This window comes from Sturnira hondurensis, unplaced genomic scaffold (genome assembly GCF_014824575.4).
Source record: "Sturnira hondurensis isolate 20B ecotype Veracruz unplaced genomic scaffold, ASM1482457v3 Scaffold0002840, whole genome shotgun sequence".
NCBI lineage: Eukaryota > Metazoa > Chordata > Mammalia > Chiroptera > Phyllostomidae > Sturnira > Sturnira hondurensis.
In genome coordinates, this window is record NW_028075471.1 from 15,860,299 (window position 1) to 15,876,278 (window position 15,980).

At 38.2% G+C, this 15,980-nt stretch overlaps 1 protein-coding gene across 5 annotated transcripts in view; it reads right to left on the reverse strand.

Moving 5' to 3' along the window:
- FRMD4B (FERM domain containing 4B) overlaps nucleotides 1-15,980 on the reverse strand; it is a 199,286-nt gene that overhangs the window by 157,543 nt on the left and 25,763 nt on the right. The window contains exon 1 of one of the 5 annotated variants that reach the window (XM_037040930.1): nucleotides 4,450-4,488. The exons of 3 other annotated variants lie outside the window; for them this stretch is intronic. In XM_037040930.1, coding sequence (XP_036896825.1) covers nucleotides 4,450-4,473 — 24 coding nt within the window. In that variant the 5' untranslated portion in view covers nucleotides 4,474-4,488. Of the gene's footprint in view, nucleotides 1-4,449; nucleotides 4,489-15,980 lie in introns of those variants that run through there. One more of the 5 variants, XM_037040932.1, reaches the window with a different exon arrangement.

A 15,980-nucleotide genomic window follows, 5' to 3' on the forward strand; every position in this document is an offset into this window, starting at 1 on the left:
TTTGCACAATGGAATACTATGCAGCAGAAAGAAAGAAGGAGCTCTTATCCTTATCTATAGCTTAGATCAATCTGGACAGCATTATGCTAAATGAAATAAGCCAAGGTGTGAAAGACATATATCCTATGATCTTACCTATAAGTGGAACCTAATCAGCAAAACAAACAAGCAAGCAAAATATCACCAGAGACATTGAAATTAAGAACAGACTGACAGTAACCAGAGGGGAGGTGGGAGTGGATGATAAGGGGCATGGGGGAAGGGTTGTCAAGGAACATGTATGAAGGACATATGGATGAAGCCAAGGAGGGATCTGATCAAAGGTGGAAGGTGGAGATGGCTGCGGGCAGGGAGTGGTGGGGCGAAAAATGGAGACAACTGTACTTGAACAACAATAAAAAAAAGTCTGTTGAAAAAAATTAATATAAGAGTTATATCTATTACCACAAGGTCCTGACTTCGCCCTAGACAACATCTAGTGTCTGATGCCAGTTAGTAGTTTTAGTAATTTCTCCATCTTCAACCTTACCTTACTCAGTTTTCTCCAACCATCTTATGATGCCATCGGCACCGTAAGACATCTGGTCATGTAGTCCTAGCCTTGAATTCTTCTCCAGTGAAAAGGAAAAGGTCAGTGGAAAGAAGGAAGGACAAGAAGAAGAAAGGAAGGACAGAAAAAAGGATCAAAGAGAGAGGAGAGATGGAAGAGAGCAAAGAGAGAGCGCTGCAATTTATTTGGGTGACATAAAGGAACTACAGATAATCAGAGCATTTTAAAGATGAAAAAGAGCCTCAGCATTAGTCTAACACCTTTTACAACAAATGTGGATTCTGAGGCCTGGATAGGAAAAATGAGCTTCCCAAGGTCACAGAGCTTGTCAGAAAAGTGGCAGTTAGACCTGGGATCAGTTCTCTCTGCTTACTGTGCTTTTCAGCTATGCACGCTGCTGTACCTGAAAGAGTTTATTATAGAAGGTCAGCTTCTGGACTAGTTCTATTCCTGATTTGAAAACCTAATATAAACACATTTGATAGGGTGGTATAAAGTAGAATCTTGAAAGATCAAGTACAAACTCTGCTGACTTGTTCATTTTAACTTACAATGATAGAAGAAAAGAAAACCAAAAGAGAAAACAAACCAATACATGGGGTCAAAGGTGAACATACCTTTACAGGACCACCTGCAAAGTATTTTTTTTTTGCTTTTGTTTTTTTAAAGCATTCAAAATAAACAGAGAATGTATCAAATGTTTCCCTTTTTTCAGATTGCTTTTATTGGAACAATACAGTTTGCCTAATCTTGCCAGATTGCATTAACCTATGCTAATGTATATTTTACCTGTTCTCATCTTTATCTTTCCATTTAACAAAAAGTCTTTTATTTAAACGTTTTTGTAGTTCTCCAACAGTAAGCAAGAAAAAAGTCTTCATTAGAGCTTTGTCTCAGGAATAAGCGATAATTTTGTTCTTGCATTAAAATTAAGCAGACGGGCCTCTATTAAGAGCTCACTAATATTTTCAGATTCCTTACAAAACAAGGAGAAAGTGTTTTTAGTACATTTTAGCCAGGGCTACAGCTTGTTGTGACTAGCAATAAGACTGCTGGTTCTTTTTCATAAGGTCTTTCACGCACCTGCCCTCTGATTTCTTCCCGAAGCTGGAAGCAATGCAAAACCTCATTGGGGCTGCAACTCCCACATGTCTAGTCCAAGACAGAAATGTGTGCATGAGAGAAACCGGCTGCATGAAATGCACAGAAGCTAGACATCAGGCAAAGCAATAAGTAGGTTGTAGAAACATCATAGCAGTGGACAAAGAACAGAATCAGGGCACAGGACACACAAATGGTAGGCTGTACCTTGACTGTAATGGGATGCGTTTTAAGAAAATTCCTTCATTTTTCTGGATTTCAATCTTACCAACAATAGAATGAGGGAATTAAACAAGATTTCTTCCAGCTCAAATGTTCTGTGACTTAAATATATTTAATGATTCAACTCAACCAGTGATATTTGGCTACCACTATTCCAATAGTTACTGAGTACTCTCTTTACTGGGAGGCATAGGAACCTCCACCTCCCTGTACAGTGGCCCTCTGTTATTCGCAGTTTCAGTTACTCTCAGTCAACCATCATCTAAAATACTATATGAAAAATTCCAGAAATAAATAATTCATAAGTTTTAAATTGCATGCCATTCTGAGTAGTGTAATGAAATCTTGTACTGTCCCCTCCATCCAGCCTGGGACATGAATCATCCCTTAGTTCAGTGTCTCCACCCCATATGTGCTCCAACCTATTAGTCAGTTACTAGACTGACTGTTGAGGTATCTCAGTCCCAGTGTTCAATCCAGCCTTATTTACTTAGTAATGCCATATTTATATAACTTTCATTAGAGTGTATGGTTATAATTGTTCTATTTTATTATTAGTTACTGTTGTTACTCTCTTACCGTGCCTAATTTATAAAGTAAACTTCACCATAGTTATGTATGTATAGGGAAAACATAGTATACAGAGGGGTTCAGTACTACCTGCAGTTTCAGGTACCCCCAGGAGTCTTGGAACCTGTCCCTGCAGATAAGAGGGGACAACTTCATACTCCAAGCGGAGGACCAAGTAAATGGTACATTTGAACACAAGGAATGTGGTTGGGGGTGGGATTTGGTGTGCCTGGGGATATTTTATTTTATTTACTTGTTTTTTCTGTTCTGAGGTATTTATTGTAGGCGACATCTTTGCCTTTTACTCAGTATCTAGATTGCTTTGCTGAAAAATTAAGAGGATAAAATACCTAGTGGATAACTATTATCGCCTTTCCTAACATGTCCCCCTTCTTTTAGTACTAAATTTTATGTGCTAGTGGCACTCCTTGGGCCAGATGTTAGTGTGAGAAGCTACATGAGGCCTAGTTATCTTCAAGATAGAGGAGTCTGAGTTGATATACTTAAAGCAGCATCAACCTGATATTAATAAGCCACTGGAATCAGTCAGGCCTATTCATATGGGAGATTATGATTATAAGGGAAGGATAATGTTGTTGTGCCTGGGAATGCTTTAGATCCTCTGATAAGAAGTGTAGTTTCTGATTCCAGAAAGTGCTGCTGTGCACGATGATCTTACTTCTAGGAAGCTTCTGTGGCCTGAGTCATAGGATCATCTAATGATGCCGTGACGACAATCCAGGACGGAGGGTTACATTTTGGATAATTTATGTATTTTTTCACTCCTTCAGATCAGTCACTACCTTTAGACAGGACTGATTTAGGGACAACTGATTCATTTCTAAGGCCACACTATTTTGTTGTATTATAGTAAGGGAGCACTGTCCCAGTCCCTATTGTGATATATTTATTTCCTTGATGTTTCTCTTCTCTCCCCTCTCCTATCCACTTCCTCCACAGACTTCCTTTTATACCCAAGGGCTTTGCGGTCTCCTGGTTCACAATTTCCTTTGTTTTCTGACATCTACGCAGATTTTCCTCCCCTCCTCCATCTCTAACATCTACTTACCGTGGAAGAAAAAATGGACAGACACACAGAGTGGACTTGATGAGTTTACCATAACCACATTACAAGGAAGGAAAGAAAAAAAGCTTCCCTCTAATTAGGATGTAAGACTTCCTCTGACAAATCATAAAAATTTTATTAATTAACTGATAGCCATTCCCCAAAATGGTGTTTCTGAGATCTCTACCTTGAACTGCCGAATCTGATAGCCATCTTTGTCATAAACAAGGATGGGGGGGCAGAATTTAATTTTCCTGCTCCTTTCTTGAGATAAGACAGGGATAAACATTAAGGCCTTTTCAGAAAATTACTAATGAGTTCTAGGCCCCCACAGGATCTGTGCTGCCAAGAGCTGACAAGGATAGAGAAGCCCCCAAACACACTCTGCTGAGATCATTAGCAACTGCCAACCTCAAAGCATTTGCGTGCTGCTTACTGACACAGTTCCTGCAGTCTTGCTTTCCTTCCCACATCTATAAAGAGCTCTAGTGTTTAAATTTTTTTTAAAGAACAAAAGAAAGATAAAAGATAGTGGTTGGGTGGAGGGTAAGGTGAGGTAGAATTATAGACCTCAGCAGTAACTACCGAATTTCCGAAGTGAAAACAAGAAATCAGCCTTTTAGGACCTTGAAGGGAGAAGAGATAACATTTAAAGCAATGACAGGAAAACCCTCCAAAAGAATGAGCGGCAAGGACCATCTTCACTTCAGTATCAAACTGGAGCATAATTCAATTCTTATTTAGAAAGAGTGATTCTTTGGAAAAAAAGCAAAATAAACGTTTTTTGTAGTCTCCTTTTCTGAAAATTGGGTTCTGAAGATTAATACTTGGTCCACCTTAGTATAATATTAAAATATGCCTAAGATTTTGTTAAGAAATGCCAGTAAGAGCAACATTACACTATCGGCAGTGAGAAGATTATAAGAGAAATTGTTCTTACCTCTGAACCATGATCTCGGCTCATTTAAAGGGACTGGAGAGAATGTGCAGGACAAAGGACACATGTATTAAGCGCTTGTGGTTTCTCTGCATGTGTGTGTGTTTTCTCCAACTACAGGCTGGTGGAAGTAGGGACCTTAAACCCCCCTGACGCCTTCCGCTGCCGTATAGTCATAAGGAAATGACCTTACTGTTTGTCGCTCCGATTAGAAACAAAAGCCTTTCAACAGGAGTCAGGAGAGCAAGGAGAGGGAAAACCTAACAACAATAACTAAACACTTATGCTATTGCTTTTGGCCACCTAAAGTCTCTATGCTTTGAATGTTTGAAGCACCTGATGAAATGTTTATTGTTTTCTAAACTTCACTGATAATGTTCAATTTAGGCTGGATATTAATCAGACATGGGCTATGCCATCTAAGAATCCAAACTGCAATTTGGACTGTTTAGCTTCCATGTATGCTGAATGAAGTTGGTTAATTAATGTATACAAATAGAAATAATATTGAACTCAACTTTGCTTTTACACTCCAAAAGAAGCTAATAACTTCATAGGACAACTTTTGTGCTATCAGTCAGTGAGGCTAGTCATAAACAAAAATCTTGGCTACAGGACTGTAGTCTCAAAAAAAGATTTATTTTTTAATTTGCATTTAACAAAGTAATTCCTATAGAAGTTACTCAATAGATAAGTAATACATAAAAATACATTCAAGGTGAGGAAGAGAGAAAAATATGAGGGGGGATTCCCCCCAAACTGGAATTACTTCTAGAGTGCAGGACCCTTGTAGTACAGGTTTCCCCAGCGAGGTGAGTGAGCATTCTAGGAACCCATCTGTATCAGTGTACCAGCTGGCATTGTTATGCAAGGGTTCAGTGAATTTTTTGAAGACTCTTTCATTGTGTTTGCCCATTTCATGATGGGTGATTTAACAGTATACCTGCCCATATTACACTGAGTGTTCAGTTTTTGACCAGAAAACAGCATGACCCCCATGCCTCACCCTTCCTATTCACCCGTTCTCACCTCCAGCAACTTTTTTTTTGTTTTCCCGGATAAAAAACATCCTCAAAAAGGAACATTTTGCTTATGTGCAGGAGGTGAGACAAAAAATGGCAGAAGCACTGAAAGGGTTCAAAATTGATGAGTTCAAAAACTGTTTTGAGCCATGGAAAAAATGTCTTGATAGGTGTTTTGTACCAAATGGAGAGTACTTTGAAGTTTAAACATGTAAGGATAAATGTACAACTTCTTATAAATAAATTATGGTTTTGGGGTCCTCCATTGTATTACACAATACAGGAAAAATAGTAAATCCACTTATTTTTAGAATGGTTAAGTAAAAGTGCATAACAGATACCACATTTCTTCATTTGTAAAAAAAAACAGTCTGGCATTTTGTGAAAGTTGTGTGGTATGACAAAGAATATGAGTTCTAGAGTCAGACAAACCTGGTGTTTTGTAGCTGTCTGTCCTTGGAAAAGTTAGTGGACTGCTCTGAGAGTTCATTTCCTTCTCAGTAAAATGGGGATAAAAATCCCTACCTAATAAGCAGTTTTGGAGGAATTAAATGAGATAATACATGCAAAACACATAGGCATATACATTTATGTTAATAAAGGTTCAGGTGCCCTCCCATGACTGAACCCCCAAAATATTATTCCTCAGAAATGAGGAAGTAACTTTATCTTCAAGTCTTATTAAGACTCTAACTTCCTTGAACTGTAATGTATTTTTGAGGAAGACAACAGCCTGTTACCAAGTTTGGATGCTTATACAGGTTATTCAATGAAGTCAGCAGAAAGGTGACAAAAAATTTACTACAGATTTAGTAACTATTTCATGCATGTGACCTGACAGTTGGAGGGGTTAGATATTAGAATAAACAGACTACTTAAACACTACTTTGAAAGGCTATGCAGTAGGTGGTTACTCTGGGAGACTGTGTATGTGCACCTGCGGGATGAATGGGAAAAGGAATAAAAAGTCACACCATAGTACTCCCAGTGAAATATCGCACATGGAGATTCAAGATATGCTGCAGCTCAAAGTACTGAGACAGAAACAAAGGTGCTGAGCTTAGAAAAGCCACAAGGATGGCTTAGAGAAGGACTGTTGTTTCAGGTCCAACACACGGATGCAAGTGAAGAGGCTAAAAAAAGAGGGAGAGTGCAAGACTGCAATCATTCTAATGATTAAGCTACAAAATAACCTTGAATGTTAAAACTAATCTACTATTTCATCTACATTTCTTCAATGTTATATGTTCAAGTTGGCCCAAAACATTTGTTTTGAATCTTCTAATTGGGAAAATAGGAAATTACTTTATAGTTGGAGAAGCCTTCTATTTGGACATATGGGAAGTAAAAATTCCATGAATGGTGACTTTGCTCATTGGGTTGGATAGACTACTAAGAGAACTCATGGGACATTTTCTATGGTAAAAACTTTTAACTGCTGTTGGGCAATTTCAATTTTGATAACCAATTTCAGAATCAGGTCAATAGGAAGGGCTAACACCATGAGATGGCCAAGTTGAAGGGCCTGGTGAAGGCTGCCAGACCAAACACAGAGGTGGGGCAAGGTCAGGTTATGGCTGTGAAAGCACACGAGAAGGTTAAAACTAGGAAATAATCAGAGTGTCTGCTGTTTTTGCCTGCTCAGGGTCTGTTTCACCTTTTTCTAATCACAGATCCCTGCTTTCCAATGAGGTCACTATCCAAATGAGTAGGATAAATCTAAACTTATGCCCCCATATCATGGGAATGTGTGACTCAGGAATAACCAATAATATTCTGTCCTTGTACTCACTAGTTATAGAGATCATGGAGGAAGGAGTGTTTTTTCTCATTTGTCCTGGAGTCTCAAAGCTGCGAGGATGAGAGCCGGAGGCTCCCAGGGTATCTCACACTGGGCAGAAACGCTGGGGAGAGACAGACTCCAACGACCATCGGAATCCCTATAATTTTCACCTCTGCTTAATCTAGTTTTAATTTTTTACTGTTTTGAATTCTATGGAATGTTAATTAATTAATTTTAAATATATATTTCAATTATAATTGACATACAATATATTAGTTTCAGATACACAACCCAGTGATTAGAAATGTACATATCTCATAAAGTGATTACCTCAATAAATCTAGTATCCATCTGACACCACACATAGTTATTTCAATATTATTGACTATATTCTCTATGCTATAATTTACATCCATTTGACTATTTTTACCACTACCAATTTGTACTTTTTAAAATATATTTTATTGATTATGCTTACTGTTGTCCTATTTCTTTCCTTTATTCCCCTCCACTCTGCATACCTCCTCCCACCCACATTGCCCCCCTTTAGTTCATGTCCATGTATCATAAGTTCTTTAGCTTCTACATTTTCCATACTATTCTTGCCCTCTTCCTGTCTATTTTCTACCTACCGTCTATGCTACTTATTCTCTGTACCCTTTCCCCCCATCTCTCCTCCTTCCACTCCCCTGTTGCTAACCCTCCATGTGATCTCCATTTCTGTGGTTCTGTTCCTGTTCTAGTTGTTTCCTTAGTTTGCTTTTGTTTTAGGTGTGGTTGTTAATAACTGTGAGTTTGCTCTCTTTTTACTGTTCATATTTTTATCTTCTTTTTCTTAGATAAGTCCCTTTAACATTTCATAGAATAAGGACTTGGTAATGATGAAATCCTTCAAGTTGACCTTATCTGAGAAGCACTTTATCTGCCCTTCCATTCTAAATGAAAGCTTTGCTGGATAGGGCAATCTTGGATGTAGGTCTTTGGATTTCATGACTTGGAATACTTCTTTCCAGCCCCTTCTTGCCTGTAAGGTCTCTTCTGAGAGATCAGCTGACAGTCTGAAGGGCACTGTCCCCTTATCTCTTGCTGCTTCTAGAATTCTCTCCTTCATTTTAATCTTGGCTAATGTAATTATGATTGCCTTGGTGTGTTCCTCTTTGGGTCCAACTTCTTTGGGACTCTCTGAGCTTTCTGGACTTCCTGGAAGCCTATTTCCTTTGCCAGACTGGGGAAGTTCTCCTTTATTATTTGTTCAAATAATTTTTCCACTTGTTGCTCTTCCTCTTCCCCTTCTGGTACCCCTATAATTCGGATGTTGGAACATTTAGAGATGTCCTGGAGGTTCCTAAGCCTCTCCTCATTTTTTAAAATTCTTGTTTCTTCTTTCTTTTCTATTTGGTTGTTTCTTTCTTCCTTCTGGTCCACTCCATTGATTAGAGTCTCAGTTTTCTTCCCATCACTATTGGTTCCCTGTGCATTTTCACTTATTTCACTTAGTGTAGCCTTCATTTTTTCATCTAATTTGCGACCAAAATCAACCAATCCTGTGAGCATCCTGATCACCAGTGCTTTGAACTGTGCATCTGATAGGTTGGCTCTCTTTTGGTTGCTTAGATGTATTGGCTCTGGGCCTTTGATGTGTTCTTCTGTTTGAGCCATTTTTTTTGGGGGGGGGGTCAGGTCACTCCTGTAGTGAGGAGCGGAGCCTTAAGTGTTCACCAGGGTGGGGCAACACAGTCACTGGGTTGTGACACTGTATGTGGGGGCGGGGTCAGAGAGGGAAAAATGAAGCTTTCTCTGCTTTCTCTCAGATTTCAGTCTCTTTTGCCACTTCTCACAAGCAAATTGGGCCCTTATGGTGCTGGTTCCCGGGTAGATAGGTTTGTGTATGTTTTAGAACCCTGTGGATCTCTCCAACAAACTCTCCTGTGAGGCTGGGAGTCCCTCCCAGCACCTCAAGCCCCACAAGTGTTTTCAATAGGTGTTTTGAGGCTTTATTTTCCAGTGCTGGGCCCTGGGTTGTGTGGTCTGTCTTGCTCCACATTTTTGCCTGGTTTATCTGCATGTGAATGTGTGTCCTCAGTCAGCCAGCGGCTTTGCGCACCTCACTGGATCTTCCCATTGCCACCCTGCACCCAGGGTCTGCTAGCTGCTGCTTGTGTGCCCAGGACCACCAACTACTGCTTTTTCCTCCCACAACCCCTCTTTGCCAGCCGCCAACTCTGCCCCTTTTACCGGTCTGGTTGAACAGTTGTCGGACTTCCATACAGTTCAATTTTCTGTCAAACCTGGTGGGTTTTTTTGTTTCTAAATTTTTGTTGTCCTTAATTTTATTTGTGCGAGGAGGCACAGTGTGTCTACCTATGCCTCCATCTTGGCCGGAAGTCTTTACTTCTTAATCCTTCACCTTTTTCACCCATTCCTTCCAACCACCTTGCCATTTGGCAACCATCAATTTATTCTCTGCACTTAAGAGTTTGTTTCGGCTTTGTCGTTTGTTTATTTTCCTTTTTAGATTTCATGTATAAGTGAAATTATATGGTATTTGTTCTTGTCTGACTTATTTCACTTAGCATAATACCTTCTGGGTCACTCATGTTATTGCAAATGACAAAATTTTATTTTTAATGTCTGTGTAATATTCCACTGTGTACTATATGTACCACCTCTTCTTTATCCATTGTTCTTCTGATGGACACTTAAACTGCCATATCTTGTTTATTGCAAGTAATGCTGTAGTGAACATAAGGGTGCATATATCTTTTCAAATTAGTGTCTGTGATTTCTTTAAATAAATACCCAGAAGTAGAGTTGTGGGGTCTATTTTCAATATTTTGAGGAAACTCCATAGTATTTTCCTTAGTGGCCACACCAATATACAATCCCACCAACAATGCATAAAGTTTCCCCTTTTTCCACGTCTTTCTTGTTTGTTGATTCATTGGGAGGATTCTGCCAGGTGTGAGGTAATTCACATTTTGCTGATGATTAGTGATGTGGAGAAGCTTTTTATATGTCTATTGGTCATCTATATGTTCTCTTTGGAGAAGTGTATATTCAAGTTCTCTGCCCTTTCTCTAATTGAATTGTTTAGGGTATTTGGTGTTGAGTTGTATTTCTTTATAAGTCATGGATATTAACCCCTTATCATTGGACTTTTTGTTTTGTTGATGGTTTCCTTTACTGTACAAAACTCCTCAGTTTGATATAATCCCATTTGTTCATTTTTTCTTTTGTTTTCCTTGTCTGAGGAGACATATCCAAAAATTTATTGCTAAGAGTGATGTCAAAGAGTTTACTGCCAATGTTTTCTTCTAGAAGTTTTCTGGCTTCAAGTCCTATGTTTAAGTAATGAATTCATTTTGAGTTTATTCTTCTATATAAGAAAGTAGTTATTTCATTTTTTGCATGTATCTGTCCAGTTTTCCCAAAAACGTTTATTGAAAAAACTCTCTTTACTCCATTGTATACTTTTGCCTCCTTTGTCATATATTAATTGACTATAAAGGTGTGGGTTTATTTCTGGGCTCTCTATTCTGTTCCATTGATCTATATGTCTGTTGTTCATGCCAGTAGCATGCTTTTTTTTTTTTACTACTATGGACTTATAATATAGTTTGATACCATAAAGCTCGATATCTTCAACTTTGTTCTTTAACAAGATCATTTTTGCCATTTGGAAATTATTTTCTTAATTTCTCTTTCTGATGGTTTGTTATTGATGCATAAAAATGCAACTAATTTCTGAATTTTAACTTAGTATCTTGCAAGTTTACTGAATTTATTTACTAGTTCTAATTATTTTGGTGGAATCTTTAAGGTTTTCTCTATATAATATCATGGAATTTGCAAATAGTGACAATTTTACTTATTCCTCAATTTGGATGCCCTTTATTTCTTTTTCTCGTCTGATTTATGCATCTAGGACTTAAAACATACTATGTTGAATACAATTGGCAAAAATAGACACCTTTGTTTTATTTCTGACCTTAAGGAAAATGCTTTTAGCTTTTCCCCTTTGTGTATGATATTAGCTATAATTTTGTCATATATTGCCTTTATTTTGTTGAGGCATATTCCATCTATTCTCACTTTGCTCAGAGTCTTTATTGTAAATAGATGCTGGATTTTTTCAAATGTTTTTTCTTCATCTATTGGTACAACTATACAATTTTTATTCTTTATTTTGTTTATGTGGTATATTGGGTTAATTATTTTGTGGTTATCAAATCAAATTTGCAACCCAAGAATAAATCCCTATTGATCATGGTGTATGATCTTTTTAATGTATTCAGTTTGCTGATATCTTGTTGAGCATTTTTGCATCTATGTTCATTAGAAATGCTGGCCTAAAATTTCTTTCTTTTTTTTTTCTTTTTTGTACTGTCTCTGTCTGATTTTAGTATCAGAGTAGTGCTAGCTTCGCAAAAGCCCTGGACCAGATGGTTTCATAGGAAAATTCTACAAAGCATTTAAGGAAGAGCTAACCCCTATTCTTCACAGACTATTCCAAAATATCCAAAATGATGGAAAACTCCCAAATTCTTTTTGTGAAGTCAGCATCATCCTAATTCCAAAACCAGTTAGAGACACAACAAAGAAAGAAAACTTCAGGCCAGTATCACTGATGAACATACATGCTAAAATCCTCAATAAAATATTGGCAAATTGCATCCAACAATACATCAAAAAAAATCATACACCATGACCAAGTGGGATTCATCCCAGGGATGCAAGGATGGTTCAATATTCACGAATCAGTAAATGTAATGCACCACATAAACATAAGCAAAGACACGAACAGCCCAAAAGATGGTGCAAGAAGAACTCAAAGTCCCAGAGCCAATAACTCTAAGCGACCAAGAAATTGCCAGCCTCTCAGAAGCACAATTCAAGACACTATTTATCAGGATGCTCACAGAACTGGTAGATTATAGTCACAAATTAGAGGAACATAGTCACAAATTAGAGGAACATATGAAGGCTAAACTAATTGAAATGAAGGGAGATGCACAGGAAACCAATAGTGATGGAAAGGAAACTGGGACTCAAATCAATGGAATGGACCAGAAGGAAGAACAAAACATCCCACCAGAAAGGAATGAAGAAATGAGAATTCAAAAAAATGAGGAGAGGCTTAGGAACCTCCAGGACATCTTTAAACGTTCCAACATCCGGATTATAGGGGTACCAGAAGGGGGAAAGAAACAGCCACGAGTGGAAAACGTATTTGAACAAATAATAAAGGAGAACTTCCCCAGTCTGGCAAAGGAAATAGACTTCCAGGAAATCCAGGAAGCTCAGAGAGTGCCAAAGAAGTTGGACCCAAGAAGGAACACACCAAGGCACATCATAATTACATTAGCCAAGACCAAAATGAAGGAGAGAATCCTAGAAGCATCAAGGGATAAGGGGACAGTCACCTACAAAGGAGTACCCATCAGACTGTCAGCGGATTTCTCAAAAGAGACCTTACAGGCAAGAAGGGGCTGGAAAGAAGTATTCCAAGTCATGAAATCCAAAGACCTACAGCCAAGATTGCTTTATCCAGCAAAACTTTCATTTAGAATGGAAGGACAGATAAAGTGCTTCTCAGATAAGGTCAAGTTCAAGGAGTTCATCATCACCAAGCCCTTATTATATGAAATGCTAAAGGGACTTATATAAGAAAAAGAAGATGAAAAATATGAACAGTGAAAGGACAGCAAACACACAGTTATTAACAACCACACCTAAAACAAAAGCAAACCAAGAGGACAGCTAGATCAGGAGTGGAACCATAGAAATGAAGAACACATGGAGGGTTAGAAACAGGGGAGTGGGAGGGGGAGAAGGGGGGAGAAGGCACAGAAAATAGCATAGATAGTAGGTAGAAAATAGATAAGGGGGAGGGCGAGAATAGTGGGGGAAATATAGAATCTAAAGAACTTGAGGCACGTGGTTATAAACTAAGGGGGGGAGAATGGTGGGGGAGGGAGTGTGTGGGTGGAGGGGAATGAAGGGGGGAATAGAACAACTATAATGGTATAATCATTAAAATATATTTTAAAAAAAGAGAATGGGATTTGAACACAGCAAAAAAACATAAGCAAAGACAAAAACCACATGATCATATCAATAGATGTGGAAAAAGCTTTTGATAAGGTACAACACCCATTTATGATGAAGGCACTCAGAAAAATGGGAATAGAGGGAGCATTCCTCAATATAATAAAAGCCGTATATGAGAGACCTGCAGCCAACATCATACTCAATGGGCAAAAACTAAAATATTTTCCACTAAGATCAGGAACAAGACAAGGTTGTCCACTTTCACCACTTTTATTCAACATAGTATTGAAAGTTCTAGCCACAGCGATCAGACAAGAAAAGGAAATAAAAGGCATCCAAATTGGAAAGGAGGAAACAAAACTGTCATTGTTTGCAGGTGACATGATAGTGTACATGAAAAATCCTACAGCCTCTACCAAAAAACTGCTCAAACTAATAGATGAATTTGGCAAAACAGTGGGATACAAAGTCAATATCCAGAAATCAAAGGCATTTTTGTATACCAACAATGAAACAGCAGAAGCAGGAATCAAGAAAAAAATCCCATTCGATATAGCAAAAACAAAAATAAAATATCTGGGAATAAACCTAACCAAGGAGGTAAAAGACCTGTATGCAGAAAACTACACAACACTGAAGAAAGAAATCAAGGAAGACACAAACAAATGGAAACATATACCGCGTTCATGGATTGGAAGAATTAACATCATCAAAATGTCCATACTACCCAAAGCAATTTACAGATTCAATGCAATACCTATTAAAGTACCAATGGCATATTTCACAGACATAGAACAAACACTTGAAAAATTTATATGGAACCATAAATGACCCCGAATAGCAGCCGCAATTTTGAGAAAGAAGAACAAAGTAGGAGGGATGACAATACCTGATATCAAACTGTATTACAAGGCCACTGTAATCAAAACAGCCTGGTACTGGCATAAAAACAGGCACATAGACCAGTGCAACAGAACAGAGAGCCCAGAAGTAAACCCAAATCACTACAATCAATTAATATTCAACAAAGGGGGCAGTAACATAAAATGGAGTAAAGATAGCCTCTTCAACAAATGGTGTTGGGAGAACTGGACAGCTACATGCAAAAAAATGAAACTTGAGCACCAACTTACACCATACACCAAAATAAATTCAAGGTGGATAAAAGACTTAAATACAAGCCATGACACCATTAAAGTCCTAGAGGAGAACATAGGCAGGAAAATTTCAGATATTTCACATAGCAATATTTTTACTGATACGTCCCCTAGAGCAAAGGACATAAAGGAAAGAATAAACAAATGGGATCTCATGAAAATTAAAAGCTTCTGCATAGCTAAGGAAAACGGTATCAAGATAAAAAGAGGAGCAACTGTTTGGGTAAACATATTTGTCAATTATACCTCAGACAAGGGTTTAATCTCCAAAATATACAAAGAACTCACATGACTCCACTCTAAGAAGACAAGCAACCCAATTAGAAAAATGGGCAAAGGACTTGAACAGACACTTCTCCAAAGAGGATATACAGAGGATCCAGAGACACATGAAAAGATGCTCAATATCGCTAGCTATCAGAGAGATGCAAATTAAAACCACAATGAGATACCACTTTACACCGGTCAGAATGGCTATCATAAACAAAGCAACAAACAACAAATGTTGTTTGGGAAAGGAGACACTAGTTCACTGTTGGTGGGATTGCAGACTGGTACAACCATTATGGAAAACAGTATGGAATTTTCTAAGAAAACTAAAAATGAATATGCCTTTTGACCCAGCAATTCCACTGCGAGGATTATATCTTAAGATATGAAAGAACCCTGAAACACAAATCCAAAAGAACCTATGCACCTCAATGTTCATAGGAGCACAATTTACAATAGCCAAGCGTTGGAAGCAACCTAGATGCCTATCAGTAAATGAATGGATCAAAAAAACTATGGTACATTTACACAATGGAATTCTATGCAGCAGAAAGGAAGAAGGAGCTCCTATCATTTGCAACATTACAGATGGAACTGGAAAGCATTATGCTGAGTGAAATCGGCCAGGCGGTGAAAGACAAATACTGTATGATCTCACCTTTAACAGGAAGCTAAACAACAAAACAAACAAGCAAGCAAAATATGACCAAAGACACTGAAATAGAGAACAGGTTGGCAGGGACCAGAGAGGAGAGTGGAGAGAATCACAGGGGAAAAGGGAGTGGACTCCCAGGAACAAGTATAAAGGACACACGGACAGTAACTAAGGTGGGGGTGGAAATGGGAGGGAGGTGGGGAGCACTGGGGGGGGGGCAGGGCTGAGTATATAAGACAGAGAACTGTACTTGAACAATAATTAAATTAAAAAAGAGTAGTGCTACCTTTGTATAATTAGCTTGGGAATCTTCCCTCCTCTCCCAAATTTTTGGAATAGTTTGAGAAGCATAGGTATTAATTCTTCTTTGTATGTTGAGTAAAATTCACCTATGAAGCCTTCCAGTCCAGGACCTTTGCTGATTAGCAGTTATTGCCTTGTTAACATTTTCTGTTTCCTCTTGCTTCAGCCTTGGAAGATTGTACATTTCTAAGAATTTATCTATATTTCCCAGGTTGTTTAATATGTTGGCATGCAGTACTTTGTAGAATTTTCTTATAATCCTTTGTATCTCTGTGGTGTTGGTTGTCACTTCT